The sequence below is a fragment of the Osmia bicornis genome, chromosome 12 (genome assembly GCF_907164935.1).
Source record: "Osmia bicornis bicornis chromosome 12, iOsmBic2.1, whole genome shotgun sequence".
NCBI lineage: Eukaryota > Metazoa > Arthropoda > Insecta > Hymenoptera > Megachilidae > Osmia > Osmia bicornis.
This window is the reverse complement of record NC_060227.1, coordinates 8,257,994-8,274,658: the sequence shown is the minus strand read 5'-3', so window position 1 is coordinate 8,274,658 and position 16,665 is coordinate 8,257,994. Positions and strand designations below refer to the sequence as shown.

At 39.8% G+C, this 16,665-nt stretch overlaps 5 protein-coding genes across 7 annotated transcripts in view; 2 read left to right on the top strand and 3 right to left on the bottom strand.

Moving 5' to 3' along the window:
* LOC114878206 (protein rhomboid) overlaps positions 1-7,446 on the bottom strand; it is a 109,201-nt gene extending 101,755 nt beyond the window's left edge. For both annotated transcript variants that reach the window (XM_046288111.1, XM_046288110.1), the window contains exons 1-3: positions 7,308-7,446; positions 7,059-7,186; positions 6,806-6,938 (exon numbers count right to left, since the gene is read on the bottom strand). The gene's annotated coding sequence lies outside the window, so the exon portion shown is untranslated. The remainder of the gene's footprint in view (positions 1-6,805; positions 6,939-7,058; positions 7,187-7,307) is intronic.
* Positions 7,447-11,575: 4,129 nt separating this feature from the next.
* LOC114879517 (RWD domain-containing protein 4) lies at positions 11,576-14,422 on the top strand. Of its 2 annotated transcripts, XR_003789920.2 has the most exons (6): positions 11,576-11,809; positions 11,974-12,083; positions 12,160-12,355; positions 12,433-12,627; positions 14,013-14,130; positions 14,330-14,422. XR_003789920.2 is itself a non-coding variant. In XM_029194506.2 (4 exons), exons 1-4 carry the CDS (start codon positions 11,705-11,707, stop codon positions 12,598-12,600), a joined length of 579 nt encoding a protein of 192 aa, XP_029050339.1. In that variant the 5' UTR covers positions 11,577-11,704; the 3' UTR covers positions 12,601-12,684. The 2 variants fall into 2 exon arrangements, 1 of the variants encoding a protein (XP_029050339.1); XM_029194506.2 differs by lacking the exons at positions 14,013-14,130; positions 14,330-14,422 and having other exon boundaries at positions 11,577-11,809; positions 12,433-12,684.
* LOC114879521 (RUS family member 1) lies at positions 12,729-14,922 on the bottom strand. Its single transcript, XM_029194509.2, has 9 exons — positions 14,765-14,922; positions 14,537-14,694; positions 14,290-14,450; positions 14,024-14,216; positions 13,847-13,962; positions 13,591-13,787; positions 13,260-13,519; positions 13,013-13,199; positions 12,729-12,945 (listed from the first exon to the last, which is right to left on the bottom strand). Exons 1-9 carry the CDS (start codon positions 14,832-14,834, stop codon positions 12,893-12,895), a joined length of 1,395 nt encoding a protein of 464 aa, XP_029050342.1. The 5' UTR covers positions 14,835-14,922; the 3' UTR covers positions 12,729-12,892.
* A 122-nt stretch (positions 14,923-15,044) lies between these two features.
* LOC123988347 lies at positions 15,045-15,948 on the bottom strand. Its single transcript, XM_046288073.1, has one exon. It carries the CDS (start codon positions 15,917-15,919, stop codon positions 15,083-15,085), a length of 837 nt encoding a protein of 278 aa, XP_046144029.1. The 5' UTR covers positions 15,920-15,948; the 3' UTR covers positions 15,045-15,082.
* A 168-nt stretch (positions 15,949-16,116) lies between these two features.
* On the top strand, positions 16,117-16,663 carry LOC114879520. Its single transcript, XM_046288074.1, has one exon. It carries the CDS (start codon positions 16,117-16,119, stop codon positions 16,558-16,560), a length of 444 nt encoding a protein of 147 aa, XP_046144030.1. The 3' UTR covers positions 16,561-16,663.
* Positions 16,664-16,665: the final 2 nt, after the last annotated feature.

The window sequence follows — 16,665 nt, the reverse complement described above, 5'->3', positions numbered from 1 at the left end:
CTCGCAGACCGCTCAACTATCTCCATCCTCTACCAATTGATTTGCCGATTAATTGCTTCATTAACAACCTATAGGAAAAATTCCGAAAAATATAGAAGGTCTGATATGAAGATCAGAAGAGAGTTGAGAATTTTTCAACGGCTAATTAACTATTCGAAGGTTCCTACGCTATGTACTGAAGGGAATGTAAATTAATTTTCTGATCTCGACGGGTGCGTCCAGAGCCAGGCTTGATGGCTTTTATCATGTACATCGACGTTTCAAGCTGCCACGGTTTGGCTAGCATCGATTGCATCCCATAGAAAGCTTGCGCGGGCAGATTGTTCTTCAATAATTATTATACAATCGCTCGATACTTGCGATACCAATACAATAATTAGTAGGAAAATTCGAATATCCCCCGGTGAAGAAAAGACAAAATCAATCACGAATCATTCTCTACCTCGTTCACGTGTACCGCTAGAAGCTCGGTACACCTGGAAACTACCTCTGGAAATTCCGAGGATCGATTCACAGTGCCACGGAGCACCTGAAATCGTTTTCGAAAGCCCCCCCCGTCACCGACGGGGGACGGGCTAAATCAAAGTGGTAATCGTTCAGCGGAATAACACGTGGCCAGAGTACAAAAGAGCGGAGAAAGAGGGACAAGGTGCTGGTTAACTTCCTTGTTCCTCGGTCGAGAGTCGAGAGCGTGGTGGAGGATGAAAGGGAAGAAGAGCTTTGTGTGTCAGCCCGGTATCGACACACGAATCCAGCTGTACCACGAGCCGTGTGTGTATATTCCGCATTGCCGTAGGTACGGCACGTCTGCCATGGTCGAGCTGCGGTGTGACGGGCCATTGTGTGGTTTCCTATGGCAAATATCGTACGCGTACCAGCACGTGGATAAACACAGGATCCGTCGAACACCCACGCAAGCAAGCACGCACGTATCACCAGTCCACCCTTCCGTATATATACGGACCCCGATGTGTATTGTACGTTATAACCATATAGTAGTTAACCATCCGACGTCGAATCGCACGCTCTGCGTTCATTCCTTCGAATATCGATCATATATCGATCGTTTACGATCTACTTTTCAATAAGATCCTTAATGAGCGAAGAAAACTTTTCAACTGCGAACCTCGCTTCGTTACACTCCTCTAATACATACACGAGTGTGTATAAATAGGTGGACATCTATTGGAGTATCTACTCGAATTAGCTTGGATAGGTCGCGAATCGTTAGTCGATTGCTTGGCGAACCGTGAAAATCGGTTTCGGCCACTCAAGGGAGCGTGACGAAACGCTTCCTAGTGACAATTTCCTGCTCGGTGGAAGCTACGCTAATGGCAGCGGACATCTGGAAGTTGTTCGAGCAATCCCTGCCTCTGTCGATTCGATAAAGGCACGAGACATCGTTTCACCTTGTCCAAAGTTCAAGTAAATTAGAGCAAAAGGTATCAAAAGTTCCGGGACACATCCGTGAATTACCAGAAGAAAAATCGAAACATGTCCATTCTATAATTGAAAATTTCTTTGAAATTGCAGTGTCACGGTAACGAGCACCGAGCCGGGACAAGACTGTTCGTTGGTATGGGATTCATTAGGGGAATTACATCAAGCAATTCCGACGAAGATCGACCGCCCTAGTCAAGAAAATAATAATAACGTCAGCCGCATCGTTCGCCGTAATGGCAGCAGGAATTCTAACGCGGAAACTCGTCTCCTTTCTTCTCAACCATCACGAAGAGCTGGCAAGAATTGTTCCATCGAGTTCGAATGCGTAACGTGATCTCGCGCGATGCTTCCGTGGCTCCTTTCGCAGAACTTCGTTCAAGTCGTTCTGACGTTTCCATCAAAGAACTCACCCCCTTGAACAATGCGTGCTAATTAAGGAAAGGGCAATTATGAAAGTCGTTTCCTTCCCTTATTCCCATCGGTCTGATATACAAGGTGTTTCGTATGAAAACAACAAATTTCCTTCGAATCGAACGAGACCGTGTATTTTACAAAGGAACAGAAATCGTAAAATCGAACTTCCGGACGGAGAAGCGAGTTCGATGAAAGAATTACAAGGAATAACCGGGAAAAGAAAGTGGAAGCTGTGTCGTTTGAGAAATTGGAAAGGCTGGGAATGGCGATGCAGTTAAAGCCCGCTCGAATTTATCGCTTACCTTTACCTTCGCTCAATAATTCCTCCACCTTTATGGCTTGGCTTACGGTCGCCATTTTTTGTTTTTGTTTTGAAAAATAACGAGCAACTACGATCGATGGCTGTAAACCAACTTCCACTCGAACCTTTCGTCCTCGAATTTTCCCAATAATATTTTCTTCTCTCATCGTCAATATTTTCACGATTTCTATCTCACCCGGTATATTCAGATATACAATTAAACGAGCACTTGCCGTCAGCTTTCTGGCAAGTTGGAATAGCTAGCTTTCTTCCTTACAGCACACCGTCCAAAGGACTCTAATCCCCCGGCGATCGCTCGTCATTATTCTCGTTGCGTAACTATTATGTTTCCCGTCGCGTGCGTTTTATTTCCCTTCATACTTTAGACTTGCTCGCAACAAGCCCCGTACAATCTAACGCAGAGGGCAACGTCTACCACGAAGAAGAATACGACAACGGCGCGACTTGTGTGTGGAACGGAGAATACTAGAAGGGATTTAGTAAAGTCCGGCCATAAAGAGTAAATTACGATGTCGGTCTCGCTTCACAGTTTTACGCCGTGCCGTTGTCGTTGTCGTTGTCGTTGTTGTTCTCCTACCATGTATTCTCCGCCATTGTGAACCTGCCACCCACTTTCTGACGCACAAATAAACTGAACCCAGCTTTGGGATATTGTGCAGACCACACGTTCCTACCAAAGAATTTGCTTTTCATCACCCCTTTCCAACACTTTTCCAAATAAACTGGTGAAGCAGTTTAAATACTCTAAAGAGAGGAACAGTTGGTTTCGCCAATCTTCTCGATATGTACTCAGTTATGCTTGACTTAAATCTGGGATCCGTATTTTCTTATTTATTAATGAATTGAACGTTCTTCTTGAAAGAAACAACTTGGCAGAAACGAAAGGTAATTAATCAGCGATATACAGCTACTCTGTTTCCATTTAATCAGCCCTGGGCCCTTCGCAAGTCTTTCGCTTGCTAAGGTTTATACAGAGAGCCAGTACCGACAATTAATAAACGAAAGGTAAAGAAGCAGTATTTCTTCGAGTCGAAGATATAAAGCGCAGAAGAGACGCAGAAAAGGGGTGGATATTAAAGGAATGAATATTAATTCTCCGCGATCCATTGTGCCGAGAAAGTTGTAATTCGAAGAATTTGCCGTCTAGAAGAGGGTGGCATTGGGTCCATTGAAAATCCGTTTAAACACTTTCGACGGTAATTTCCCGTCGACTGGTAGGTTCGCATTAAACGAACTTCCCGTTAAATGACATGCTCGTTCAGCCAGAACAAAGTAGACAGCCAAGCACATTGTGCGAAATTGGTATCACGTGTAGAGATAACGATTATAATGTCAACGTAACCAATAACGAACCTAGGAAACACGAGTACCCTTTTGTTCTGGCACACGCGTTCTGTCATCAAGTCCATCAACGAGTCCATTCAGCCTTTCTTTTATGAACAAACAAAGCCATGGTGTAAAATATCATTTTTTCTCCATACGATGTTATTAACTATGTTTTCCATATAGAACGTTAGAAGGCGTCGTAAAACGACCAGGTATAATAATTAGCACACCATAGAAATCCCCGAAAAATAGAGGGTAAAAAAAGCTTCGCGTTCGAGGCTAGTTATCTTATCGTTAGCTAAGTGTCGTTGCCGGTATTGTAATTAAAAATGTGATTTCGTGGCCCATGTCGCGGTGAATACATCGGGCCGAGAGGTAAAAAAAAAAGGACTCATGTAGCATTAACGAAGTGTTGGCGAGAGAAGTGGGTCACACCTGACTCTGCCTCGTCGCCTGGAAAGCTGCGTGCCCATGCAAATGCACCCACTCTTTTTCTGTCGTTTTCAGTTTCACTCCAGCGGGTACAGTTTATAAAAGGCACTCGGTAACTCGCTCTGTTTAAGCTCGAACGACGACCGAACCCGATACCTCCGCAGGGAGGGTATGTCGAGAAAGTTAATTGTTGAAATTTCAACCGGTCAGAAACAGTTGAGGGAACGACGTATGATAAACGAGAAACATGAAAAAAAGAATAATTGAAATCATTTCACCATTTCTTCGACTCTACAATTGATGTTCCCGTGAAACCCGCGAGCAATTAGAGGCACGAATTTTTGTTTTCCTCGACGCATTCCCGCACGACGAGGCGGTCGTTATTGCCGTTTAATCGCGATTAGAGGGATAACCGGAAATACGTTTAATATTTCGCGGGTAATGATCGTTCGTAAGCGAAACGATGTTTTAATCGCGAGACGGTGCTGCAAACCGGTATTACTCCCGGGAAAATGAACGATAACAACAAGGAACTTCCACGAAATCGCATTTAAAGCGCACGCTTTCTGGAGAGTGCAAAACGAATTAGCAGAAAGCGCGGCGGCGCTGCGACCGTCGCTGCATTTGCATATCTTCTACGGTTTTCCTGTCGTCGTCTCGTGAACCAGAAGAAGACGTAGCTTCCGGCCCGCGTGCCTCTCGTTCGTTGGCTTATCTGTACCCCAGCTGGCAATGAAAGAACTCCTTGAACGTCTCGATTCACAGAAGTAAGAATTTTCTTCGCGAGGAAATATCAAGGAAAATCTTATTCGACTTTCCCCTTGAATTTCATTTCTCTACCAAAAGTGTCTTCGTTTCTTTTTCTTTTTTTTTTTATTTCTTTAAAGACGAACGGAGAGGTTTCTCGAATTTCGTGTAGGAAAATTTTGAGCCACCTTTGAAAGAATATTTCCATCTTCGGATTTAATCGAAAGCGTACTTGAGCTTTCCGCATGTCTCAAGAGAATTGTCCCGTTTCGCTGTGTAATATTTAACGATGCTGCTGAGCTGAACTGAAAAGCATTCCTCGAATACTTCTTCTCGATTGTGGAAGTCTGTTTTCTGTGAATCGAAATTGCATAAAGGTGTCTCGCTTCTCTTGTTTATTGCGAAAATACTTGAAATTGTCATTCACACTGTCGGTGATAAATACATTTAGATTTAGCATAGTTGCATTGAAGATTTTTGAATTCCAACGTCGGGTAATAATGATAATATGTATGCTCTAGTACGAGAAAACATTCTCAGGAAACAATTCAAGCGATTCTCCGAGGTTCTCGCGGTTCTGCTCGAAGGATTTCACAGGGCAACGTTCTAACTGCACATGAAAACACGAGGAACCAGGAACCAGCTTATTTGCATGTCCCTGGTACATCCTGGTGCGTTGCACCGCGAAAACACGACATCGTATCTTCTACATAATGCTTGCACACGTATACAAAGCCGGAAGACGAAACGGGCGTAGAAGGAAGTCTCGGAATTCAACGACCAACATTTGATGCGTACAGAAGACTTCGAAATCAACCACATCCCTTTTTTAAACAATTTTTTCAACGGATCTTTTATAAAAAGGCCGTTCACACAAACTAGATGCATGAAGTTCTGCTTAAAACAAATGGAAGTTCGAAATAAAAGAACAAAAGGAATTGACATTTTTATGAAAACTCGTATTTCTTTGGAAACGTCGCGACACGATAATTACTCTTTGCTTTTCTCGATCATTAATTCACGAATGAATTTTCAACGAGTCGTATAAAAAGCCATCGTTTCGCGTGGATCATTAACAAACGAACGATCGTATGATTGTTTAAACAAAACGCTTTTCTGAGCGTTCCTTTCGAATACAGAATCGCAGCCATGGTATTTTCATAAAGTATTCCGGAACACGACGCGGAGCGGCGCGGTGCGGGCATTTACTTCGCTCGTTGTATATCATGGCTGGATAAAAGTTTCCGTTGTTTATTGCTGAAAAATACGCTCGGTTCGTAGCGTGTTCGCGTCGACGAAGAAACAAAACGAAACAAAAAGAGGAGGGAATTAGTAAAATGTGGTTATAGTTAGAGGATTTCCGCGATGCGCGTGAAACATCGCGTTTCCCAGACGTCCTGGCGCATTATTCATCGCCAGCTCGCACCCTTATATATCATTCCCAACTTTCGACCAACCTGATTTCTACTCGATTCTTTGAACCATATTCAAAAATATTGCCCCAATTGTACTATTCAGAAGAATCTTAATAAACAATTAAGGAGCAAAGGTATCGAGAGACAGTGTAACAATTTTACCGATCGAAATATTTTAGCTGATTCTAATTTCCTCGAGGGAAATCGAACGATCGAGCGTTTTCAGGTGCACCGAAAGCCCCGACGGAATCTCGGAATTGCTCCTTCATCTCTGCCTCGACTAGGGCGTCGCGACGCCGCCGCGGCGAGCCGCACCGGTGCAAGGCTATCTAAAATTCATGAATCAAACGGCAATGGGACACGTCGGTTTAAAATTCCAATCGTATCCAAAATAAATAATCGGGTACGGGTTTCAACGAGCCGCGTGTTTATGCAAGTTTAATTAAAAAAAGTACGCCGTGGTTCAACGAAATTGCTTCCGATACTGCAAATATTTAGAATGTTTTTTTTTATCCGGCCCACTATATTTCATTGCAAAAATATTTCAAATCGTTCATTTGATAAATTGCTCATTCAACTGTTTGCAAGCCGAATTATTCCTTTTTCCTCTGATCCGTTCCGTTTTAATATTCTAGTATTAAAATGTTTCCAAAAGCTAGTTTATCCAGAATTTCTACACATGAGAATTAAAAAAAAATATCTTTACCGTTTCTGAAACAGGATATCCGTCGACTCCTCTCGGCAGAAGGTGGGGGATGGAGTAATTGCTTCTCATCAAATTGTAATGGAAAAAAGAGAAAGCAGCCCGACGAAGTGTAACCCAAGGGTGACTCGTTAAGCTGAAAATTATCAGATAATTAATATGCGGTTCGTCGCCTTCCTCTCTCTCTCTCCTTCAAGCCCTTACGCGAACCTTCACGTTCGCCTCGGTAAACCAAGTCAATACATAACGCAATTACCTGACAAGTAGATGGAGAATGCCTCTGGCGGTGCATCAACGCAGGCGTTAACGCACCCCTATTGCACGTGCAGTTGAATCTACAACATCCACATGCAGCTGCAACCGTGCACCTGCAGAATCGAGGATCTTGTCTTGCATCAGGTTAAAGGGTTGTAAAGTCGATGAATCCATGGAACACAGATCGATAACGATGTGATAGGAATTTTCTATAATTACTTTAATAATAGTCAACAAGTTTAATGAATACCGTCGATAAAATGATGCAAAATCTTGATGACTGTAGTTGATATCGATTGAAGAGGCCGTGTTACAGGGGGTTGGAAAACAGGGATGCGACTCTGATGTTGAATGGATACACTCGAGTCGAGGATTTGATGAAGAATCGTTCAAAGTTTGGTAGTTGTTCGGGGTCGGTGTTTTTTTTTTTTTTCTTTTCAAGCACGCAATTAAAGTAATCGAGAGGTCTCGTTATTTCCACTATGTGCAACTTGGAATTCTCTCGTGGAAATTGTTTACTTTGCCTCAAGTGGCGGAACGTCACAGAACAGCGCTATTTCCCTCGATCACGACCACTTCCGACATCTTGTTCAACCATCGACTGACGAAATTTCATTTCCCGCGATCGTAGCAACCTGAAAAAGCAATTAAAACTTGTTATTTTCAATTGTACTGTTTATCGAACAAAAAGTAAATCATTCACATAACTGATCGTTAGAATTTTCACTCTTGTCTTTGTTACAGCAAATAATCCCACGGTATCAAAGAAGAAATATTGAAAATTCCGTGCAAATTTTTCAAAGTTTTCCATTTCTGTGTGTAGAAAATTAAGCTTTGCTCCTGTGGATGCTCATCAAACTTCTTTGTAGTACACAGAATTTCATATCGCGTGCATGAAATGAAATTTTACTCAAACCTGATAAACCTCAGCGAAATTGGCTACAGCAACTCGGGTACACAGTGTCTCCAATTTAAGCGATCAACCTTCATCGGTGCCTATCTTCTATGAGAAAGAATAAAAAAAAACCTTGTCCAATGGAACGTTTTCGGTGGATCTCGCACGGTTAATATAAAATTTTTTATAAAAACACAATTTTCCATCGTTCTTTGACGCGCGATCAAACGCGTTTACATTTTTTATCAAAACTTTCGAAGTTTTCATTAAAAGCATTCCATGCGGTATTGAAATTTTTCACATCTTTGATCCGTCCGTGTTATTGAAACTTCCTCCGCGTACTGTTCTATTATTGAACAATTTCTCTGCTTATGGTAAATGAAAAAAAATTCTAATTTAAGGATCTCCAGGTTTCCTCTCTCAATGGTAGATTAATAATCATCATCCAATGCAAGTAATACGCTTCCAGGATCCAGCGTGTATCGTTAGAATCGTCGAATTGGAGGAAATTTGCGTGTTTCTCGTCCAAGCATGTCTGTTGCCATTCGGAAGATTCACAGAGTCGAGCTATCGGCTCCTTAGATTCATAATGCATCGCACGTGCATCGAGTCAATGCGATTACACGGTTGAGCGGAGTTAAACACGCTCCTCAGGCCAAGCTTCGGATGACGTTTACGCATGGTCGCGTTCCGGCTTGTATGGATCCTGTCCCGAACCTATTTCCGCTCCTTTATTTTCAGCATTACGATTTCCTATAAATATTAACCGAGTAATTTCATTCTGAATTACGCTAACGCGTCAACAAGAAGATGTGTTAATTACCAGGGAGTGGTGAGACGCAAGTCTAACAATCTTCTAATACGAGGGATCGATGCATCGTCAAGTTAGCCTCCTGAAACTTCGCTAGGATAAACAGGATGTGTACGCAGCAGAAGCACCCTGTCCGGGCATATCCTGGCCGATATCGCCTTCCTGTGGGAGTACACACACGTTTTGGCAACACGGTTACGCGGATCACTAAAGTTCGACATGCTGCTCGCATAACGAGAGGCCGATAGAAAAGCAGGCTTGAATTTTCCGCCCGTATCGAGCAACGATTGACAGGAAACCGTATTCTAATTATGCGAGCTGTTTCGCGTTCAAATTCTACGAATGGAAACGTTATTTGCCACGAGTTGTTGGGGTACAGAATGAGAACCGAAAAAGAAACTATTCTGGAAAAGCACGTAGTAGAGCAGGAAAAAGGAAGTTTGTTTAATTAGAAAGAAGGCTAGGTATACACCGATGGAAGTATGCCGAATGCATAATTAAGTCGTGCTTCAGCTTCAGCTTCCGACTATTTAGGTCTACGTTTACGAATAATCCGAGGAAAGTTTGTAGCTTTTGACTTCGTGAGGGAAATTTGAGAAACACCAGGTCAATTTTAATCAGAGTTTCTAGGTTTAAGTCATGGATATTTGCAAGAATTATTATTCTGAGAAAAGGCTAGCTTGCTCGGTAGTGTACATACGCGTCTGTCATTTCGACATAAACGAAGCAGCGAAACGTTCTCGTTTCACGTATCGCATAGATGACGAAATGGATACGGAAACACGTAGCTAGAACGAAACTTTTGATCAGTCGTGTGTGCAGCTGGATGATGGCTGGCGAGACGATAGCCGGAGGAATCCACGAATTTTATATAGTCCAGGATGCGGAAGGAAGAGAAGAGAGTGGAGCGGGGAAAAACGCCAGAGGGCTTCCATGCCAGCCCTGGGATTATAATAATTCGCGTCACTGCATCCAATTTCAATTTACCTTTGGCTGGCTTGAACGCGTCGCCATGCCAGGGAGCCGAGACTACTTCGTTAACCGGACCTCCGTGCTCCGCGTCTCGGATCAACGTTTCTTTCTTTCTTTTCTTTTTTCTTTTTTTTTTTTCATTCATAAGTAGCTGCGCCATTTGGCTTCCATGTGAAAATTTCCTGCTGAAAAATATGAAAGGGATAAGACTTCTTTAAAGACCATAAGTATTTCTTAACTAGATCTTGGATAAACCTGTTTATGGAAGCGAATTTAGATATTCGACGAAGGGTTAATAGCTTTGTCGACGTCAGCTCGCTGCAATATCCGTCGAAGGAAATATTAAACGAGCCATTTTCCGCGTACCCTCGAGTTCGCAGCTTGACGAGCCGATTAATAGCGGAAACAATATCCGATCTCGATTCACCGTCTGCAAAATAACGAAGAGCCTGCGGAAAAGGGAAAAATGGTGAACGAGTGAAGTAAAAGGGACGAAGGAGAGAGAGATCGGAGGATACAGGGTGAAAGAGAGAAATGAAACGAGTTAGAGGGCGAAGAGCAGGAAAGGAGACGGTGAAATACCACGGTGAAGCAACGTGTGCAGGCAGTGATTTGCGGCTGGTCCTTCGGGTATTTCCATGGCCCCCGACAAAATAAATTGTTGTTTCCTCTTGAGAATTCGAGGAGGACGAATCCGGTACCCGCGAATGCCCCGAACAATATCGTTTGTACCTTCGAGCTAAAGGGGTGCTGCTTCTCTTCTCCCCCTTACTTCTTCCCTTTTCTTCTCTTTCCACATATTTCTCTCCGTCTCTGTTTCTGTCTCTCTTCAAACGTCCAAGACTAAAATTTATGATACGTCGCGCATTTATATTCCCACACCTTCCATAAATTTTACTTTACGCGCATGTAAGTGGCTCCACTTTTGTTCATAGATATCTACGACTGTCAGATTTATGTCCGCGTACGTGCCACGATTCGATGCCCGAGACACGGTAGAGGCGGGCACGGAAATGGAAGGATACTGTCCTGTTATCGAGTGATAAAGCTACCGAATCGTCTCGATTATACCGTATCGAGAACCCTGATTCAGACTGGGACTCAGCATTTCCACGCTGTTGCTCCATTTTTTACCATTGTACCTTCTTGCGTCTTTCCTACGTCAAATTTCTGATCAAATAAATCGAGGAAACTTTTTATTAAGAATAGATACAAGTATTTCCGTTGGACAGCAAACTAACTTTGTTTCAATCTTACAGAAGCTATAATAGATTTCTTTTTTTATATTCACCCAATACCGCTTTTGATAAGGTCTTCGTCTGTAATTAAAATGTTATACCTATTTCATTTGTATAGCAATAGCAGAGCAAATTATAATATTCTAGAATAAATAATCTGATAAATTAAAACCAGTGTGGAAACTTCACTTTGATGCGGCTTTTTAAATTTGAATTTAAGATGCGCTTTGTGAATAGTCACACTAACGTCATCTGGCAATGAGCCTTGTAATTAACGAAATAGAAAATTAATTTTTTTTGAGAAAAATCGGTGATTTTTTGACTTCTTAGGACCATAGAGGAGATATAAGATGAAATGATCTATTATGCAATGCAAATTTTTGTCCCAACTTCCGAGGGTATGTAGTCCCTTTACCATTTTAAGGTCACATTCTCTTCCACCATCTACCATTAGAGCTACTATCGGATTTGGCTGAAAATTTTGCAAATAGCTTCATTTTATATATAAAAGCAATATTTGCAAGAAGAAATTTTGCCAATTTGAAAATTAAGATTAATATTTTTCAGTAAGATAAGCGGATGTTTCGAAAGATGACACATGTGACATGACCAGGGCAGCACAATCGATTTAGCTGCTGCGTCTACCTGTTTGCCCTAACCTCAGATAAACGCATGAACGGTGCGCGTGTGAAACAGCTTAGGATATTACAATTTCACGTTGAAAAAGGGAAATGAGCGATGCCGAACTACAGGAGGAGGAAAGAGAAGTACTACTTTCGATATACGATGGAGATTCGGCATTTAAACAGTTGACACCTACCACTTTTCAGTATAAGGTTTGTACTGGACCAGAATTCTCTAAAATGTACCCTATGATAACGAGTAATCACGATTTAACTTAAAGGTCCTCAATTCTAGGTATAATTCAATTATATTTGTTCAACTCATGTTACATTTACATCGTAATATAACATATATGTAATGGTACTTTTATATACAGTTTGGAGAGGACAATGATGCCAAATCATTTCTGTTGGAGATCTCATGGGGCACAACCTATCCGTCAGAGAAGCCTATTATTAATATGAATACCTTTTATAACAAACACATGTAAGTCCAACCATGTTGTTCTGTGACTACTCTTGCATTCTGTTGCTTTTATTAAAGGTGAATGATTGGAATACAGTGTGCAAGATGTAAAAGACAAAGTGGCGAAGCTTGTAGAAGAAGAGGCAGAGCAATGGCTGGGAAGCGCTATGACGTACACATTGTTCCAGTCTGTCCAAGAACATTATGCTGAATTGGTCTCTGAGCAACCAGAGGCTGTAGTTGATATTAATATACAAACTAGCCAGCTTAAAATAACCGATGATAGTCAACAGGTAAGAACTAATTGCATTAAGTCGGAAATTATTTATTTGAAGTATTATGAACGAATTAATTGATCTTTTATGTAAAGGGTGAAGAAACAACAAAAAAACCAAAGAAGGAACACTTGACTAAAGCTCAGAAACGTAGACAGTGGAACAAAACAGATGGAAAGGGAGAAAAACCACGCGGATGGGACTGGGTGGACATAGTGAAACATTTATCACAGACTGGCCCGAAACAAGAACAAGAGTCTTAGTTCAGCTGCTTTGAAATATTTGTACAGGTTAAAGGCGTGTTATATTTTTATAAATTATCGGAAATAAACTGATTTCCATATCGATTTCACTATACTATAATTACCTGTGATAAAAATTTATAAGAAAATATTTATAGATCATTTTATCTCATTGCCAACAGATAATTACAAGATATGCAAATAAAATCATTTGAATTATAAAATTTTATCAAGATAAATAATATCGAGGAAAGAGCAACAATTATTTAATATTTAATGTTTATGCTTTTGCTTTTACCATTTTTTTCGATTTTTATAAAAATCTCCAGCCTGCTACTGGTAACAGATTACTTTCTGTCATCCATCCTACAATAAATATTTATATAAATAAAAAAGTAAAAAAGAGTCGTTTCACAAAATTAAAATCATTTACCTTTACTTTCAAGGCCACTAATAAATGCTTTGTATTCACAAGAAATTAACAAGTTCGTAGCGTATATACTCTCTATGGATTTCGACGAATGCATACCATTATTTTCCGTCGAATACTTTTTGTTAAGTACGTAAAGCCGCATTAAAGGGTAAGACATATCGCTTACTTCCGGTTTTAAGAAAAGATCCTAAAGAAACAGGACAACTTAAAACGTACACATAAAAACAAACTTATATCACATACTTACGAGTGGCACTTTCAGTGACATACAAATAAATAAGCCACAAAGACAAGCATGAAAATATGCTTCCAAAACATCACAGGGTTGCGCATCTTTTTTAAAACATATAAAAATAGTTTTATTCTGTACATCAATAGCAATCAAGTATTTTCTATCTAAGAAAAGTTTTAACGATAGTTCGGTATCGCTCGTCGAAATTATATTATTTTTTATAAGACCAGCAAGGGAGACTCCCATTTTTATATTAAACCCGCATATACTCATTGCTGAAAGAAAAAGTCGATCAAAGACAATTGACAATTAGTTAAAATAAAAAATCCAAGTAAAATGATCTTACTAGGTTTTGTGAGCAAGAACACTGACTCCTTATTATTAACATCTTCAGGCTTGGGAATGACTTCGTTCGTAATATAACCCTTTACTATTAAAGCTAAACGATCTTCGTTTAACGAATTTAAACACAGCGATTTCACAGCCGAATAATTCGCGTATAAATGTACTATTACCAGGAAGAAATAGAGTTCCATTGCATACCTACATAAGAATTAAATATATTATCCATACGTCGACGGTATTACGGTTTAAATACTCACCAGCTGCTATGAAAGATGGAAAGTATTAAAATACCAACTAAAGATGCTATTAAATTTACACATGTCTCTTGACTTCCATCTTTGGCTGATACATCTGCTAAATTATTTTGTAATGCCTATAACACAAATGAGCCTATTTTAATTAACAAAAATGAATTTATTTCAGGTCTTACACACCTGATGTTGTGTGAGTGCTGCTCTTGTGGCCCCACCAGCAACACCAACAACTGATTTCATTGCTGTTGAAATGCACAATATTGCAAGCGAATAAGAGGAGAAATAAGGTAAGAGTAATTCTAATCCCATTGCTAAATCATTCAGAATGTCAGCAAACAGTCTCCATTTCTTGCACTGTCCATCCAAGTCTGTCCTAATAAATTGAAATCAAGTTTCACCTTGACGAAGACTAAAGAAGGATTCAAATTATCTATCATTTCAATTACCCATTCCACCATGCGAATATAATACGACCAATCATTCCAGTTCCATCTTTGAGGACCCATGTTATTGCTGCTGCCAAAGGGGTTGCTGCAGCTTCGCCTACACCTACCCCCTGCATAATGGAATGTGTTGTAAGAGTACCCATGATGGTGCTTGCAAATGCCTGCAACAATAAATAGTACCATGTAATAGCTGTTCCAACAATGATTTCATTCATGATTTTACAAATGTCTTCTGCTACCCCCTAACCTGTACAGTGTCCCATATCTGATAAGCAGTATAATCAGGGTGAACGCTGTCGGGATATCCTTGAGGTAAAAATACCTCTTTCACAATCGATAGAAAACCAGAATAAAAAGGCTTCGTTCTAGTTGTGTCTGATAACAGTTCGGTTATCGATTGCTCATCTGTGAACCAAGTTCAATGATAGGTTAGGTAAACTAACAGTGACGTTTGCCACGTCGGAATAACTGTTACCTTTTGATTTGACAATGAATCGCTCTTTCTCGTTCCCGTAAACCTCGGTGAACAGCAATCGCTCGTGCATCTTGAAGCGTACCGAGATTACTTTGATTTGATATCAATGCACCGCGTGACAACATATGCGCTTTTATTAACGATCATGGTAGCTGTGTTACATTCACGCGCGATTACACCTGCACTATTGATGCAACGAAATTCCCTAATATTTTATTTAAAAAAGGAAGATTTAGTGTTCCTTTGATTAATAAATTTTAATTTGGTTGCATTATTTAATATCCAAAATTTATTTCTTTTTTTCTTCTTTTAAGTGTTTTATTTTTTTAAATCTTCTGCAATATCTGTTTCGGGGAAGATCAAAGAAATATCCTCAATTATTCCATTCAATTCAACGATACATGCATCTAATCTTCTTTTCACATTTTTTGCATCGAATTTGGCATTTTTGTATAAGTTCATTCTGGGCACTTTGTTATTAAAATTGGGAATTAAATGATTCTTACAGAACTCTGCGCCGCCACCCATCCTACACCCTCTAAATTTTTTTAAATTACCACCTATTTGATTTTCAGTAATCTTTTGAAACGGGCTTAATATTTCTTTTTCCTCAGAATTATTTTCCATAGGTGTATCAAAGGTCACATGAAAATTGTTTTTTGAAGTTTTCCTTCTTTTATGTTGCTTCAGTGAATCATGCTCCTTGATATTTCTTTCTATTTTAAAGCAATTCAAGGAAATTCGCTTTCTTTTATGTTCCATGGTTGAACCACATTGAATTCCCTTAGAAATTTTCTTTTTCCTTATTTTTGGTGGACTGTCGCTGCCATCATGTAATTTCTTATTATGTGAGAAATCGGTTTCATTCTTCTCATTTTTTATTATTTTATTATAAATTTTCCCATGATTGATTGTGTCAAGTTTCTTTTCGAAGCCACGTGAAGACAGTCGTCCAGCAGCAACCTCAGGCTTTTTAATTAATTTTTTCTTTTGATTAACGTTGATATATTTAAGGGTACTAACTTCGTTTCGTAATCGTACGATTTTTGTGTTTAAAGCGATTATGATTTCCACAATGTCATTCAAATTTATTTCCTTATTTTGGACCCTGCAATAACAACGATCTAGTGTTTCTTCCTTCGTACACGTTGACATGTTGATCCGAATTTTTAATTAACACCATGATAAATAACGAAACTATTCTATTTGGAACTGAAAGAAAATATTATTTAAATGATGGGTTATGTGGTGTAACGTTATCATGAAGTGATTTCAATTTCATATTCATCTGTTATTACATAAAAATTTGTCAATTTGAGAACAAGTATGTTGCACTTTCTCTGAAGAATAGTATGTCTGAGAAATACGTGAAAGATATTTTAGAAAAATTGGAAGAAATCGAGAAACTTCACACGAAGCTTCGGACTTTGGTACCCAGAGTGAAAAATTATGATTCCGAAAATACCGTTTCAATCCCTGCTGAGGAACTTTCAAAGAGGTTCAACAAGGTTGGAATGAAGGAGGATAATAAGAATTTGCCTAAACAAACACCAGTCGATATTCATCGTTCTTTTGAAACGTTAAAAAATGTATATAAATCTTCAAAAACTAATATTAAAAACTTTGTCACGCCTCCCGAGCAAGATTCAAAATATTTCAAAGGCGGTAAATGGAGAAGATTGAGGAGCAATTCGGTGGATTTTGTTAAGAAACAGTGGCAGGAAAAAGGAGATAAATTCAAGAATTTCCTATCTAACATTGTTGAACGTGATATCATTTTGGGTAAAACGATCTAACACCTGATCTAATATATAAATTATTATTACTCATAATTTTCAGTGAGCAGAGCCTCTCAAACGTCGTCAGACGCTATAAATCCCTCCGTAAGAAATGAAGAGAAA

Excerpts from the sequence above, each read along its gene's own strand:
- LOC123988347 (XM_046288073.1), bottom strand. The coding sequence starts at position 15,919 with ATGTCAACGTGTACGAAGGAAGAAACACTAGATCGTTGTTATTGCAGG.
- LOC114879520 (XM_046288074.1), top strand. The coding sequence starts at position 16,117 with ATGTCTGAGAAATACGTGAAAGATATTTTAGAAAAATTGGAAGAAATC.
- LOC114879517 (XM_029194506.2), top strand. The coding sequence starts at position 11,705 with ATGAGCGATGCCGAACTACAGGAGGAGGAAAGAGAAGTACTACTTTCG. Across the intron at positions 11,810-11,973 it reads CTACCACTTTTCAGTATAAG|TTTGGAGAGGACAATGATGC; the intron begins GTTTGTACTGGA and ends TTTTATATACAG. Across the intron at positions 12,084-12,159 it reads ACCTTTTATAACAAACACAT|TGTGCAAGATGTAAAAGACA; the intron begins GTAAGTCCAACC and ends ATTGGAATACAG.
- LOC114879521 (XM_029194509.2), bottom strand. The coding sequence starts at position 14,834 with ATGCACGAGCGATTGCTGTTCACCGAGGTTTACGGGAACGAGAAAGAG. Across the intron at positions 14,695-14,764 it reads ATTCATTGTCAAATCAAAAG|ATGAGCAATCGATAACCGAA; the intron begins GTAACAGTTATT and ends CTTGGTTCACAG. Across the intron at positions 14,451-14,536 it reads AGATATGGGACACTGTACAG|GCATTTGCAAGCACCATCAT; the intron begins GTTAGGGGGTAG and ends TTATTGTTGCAG.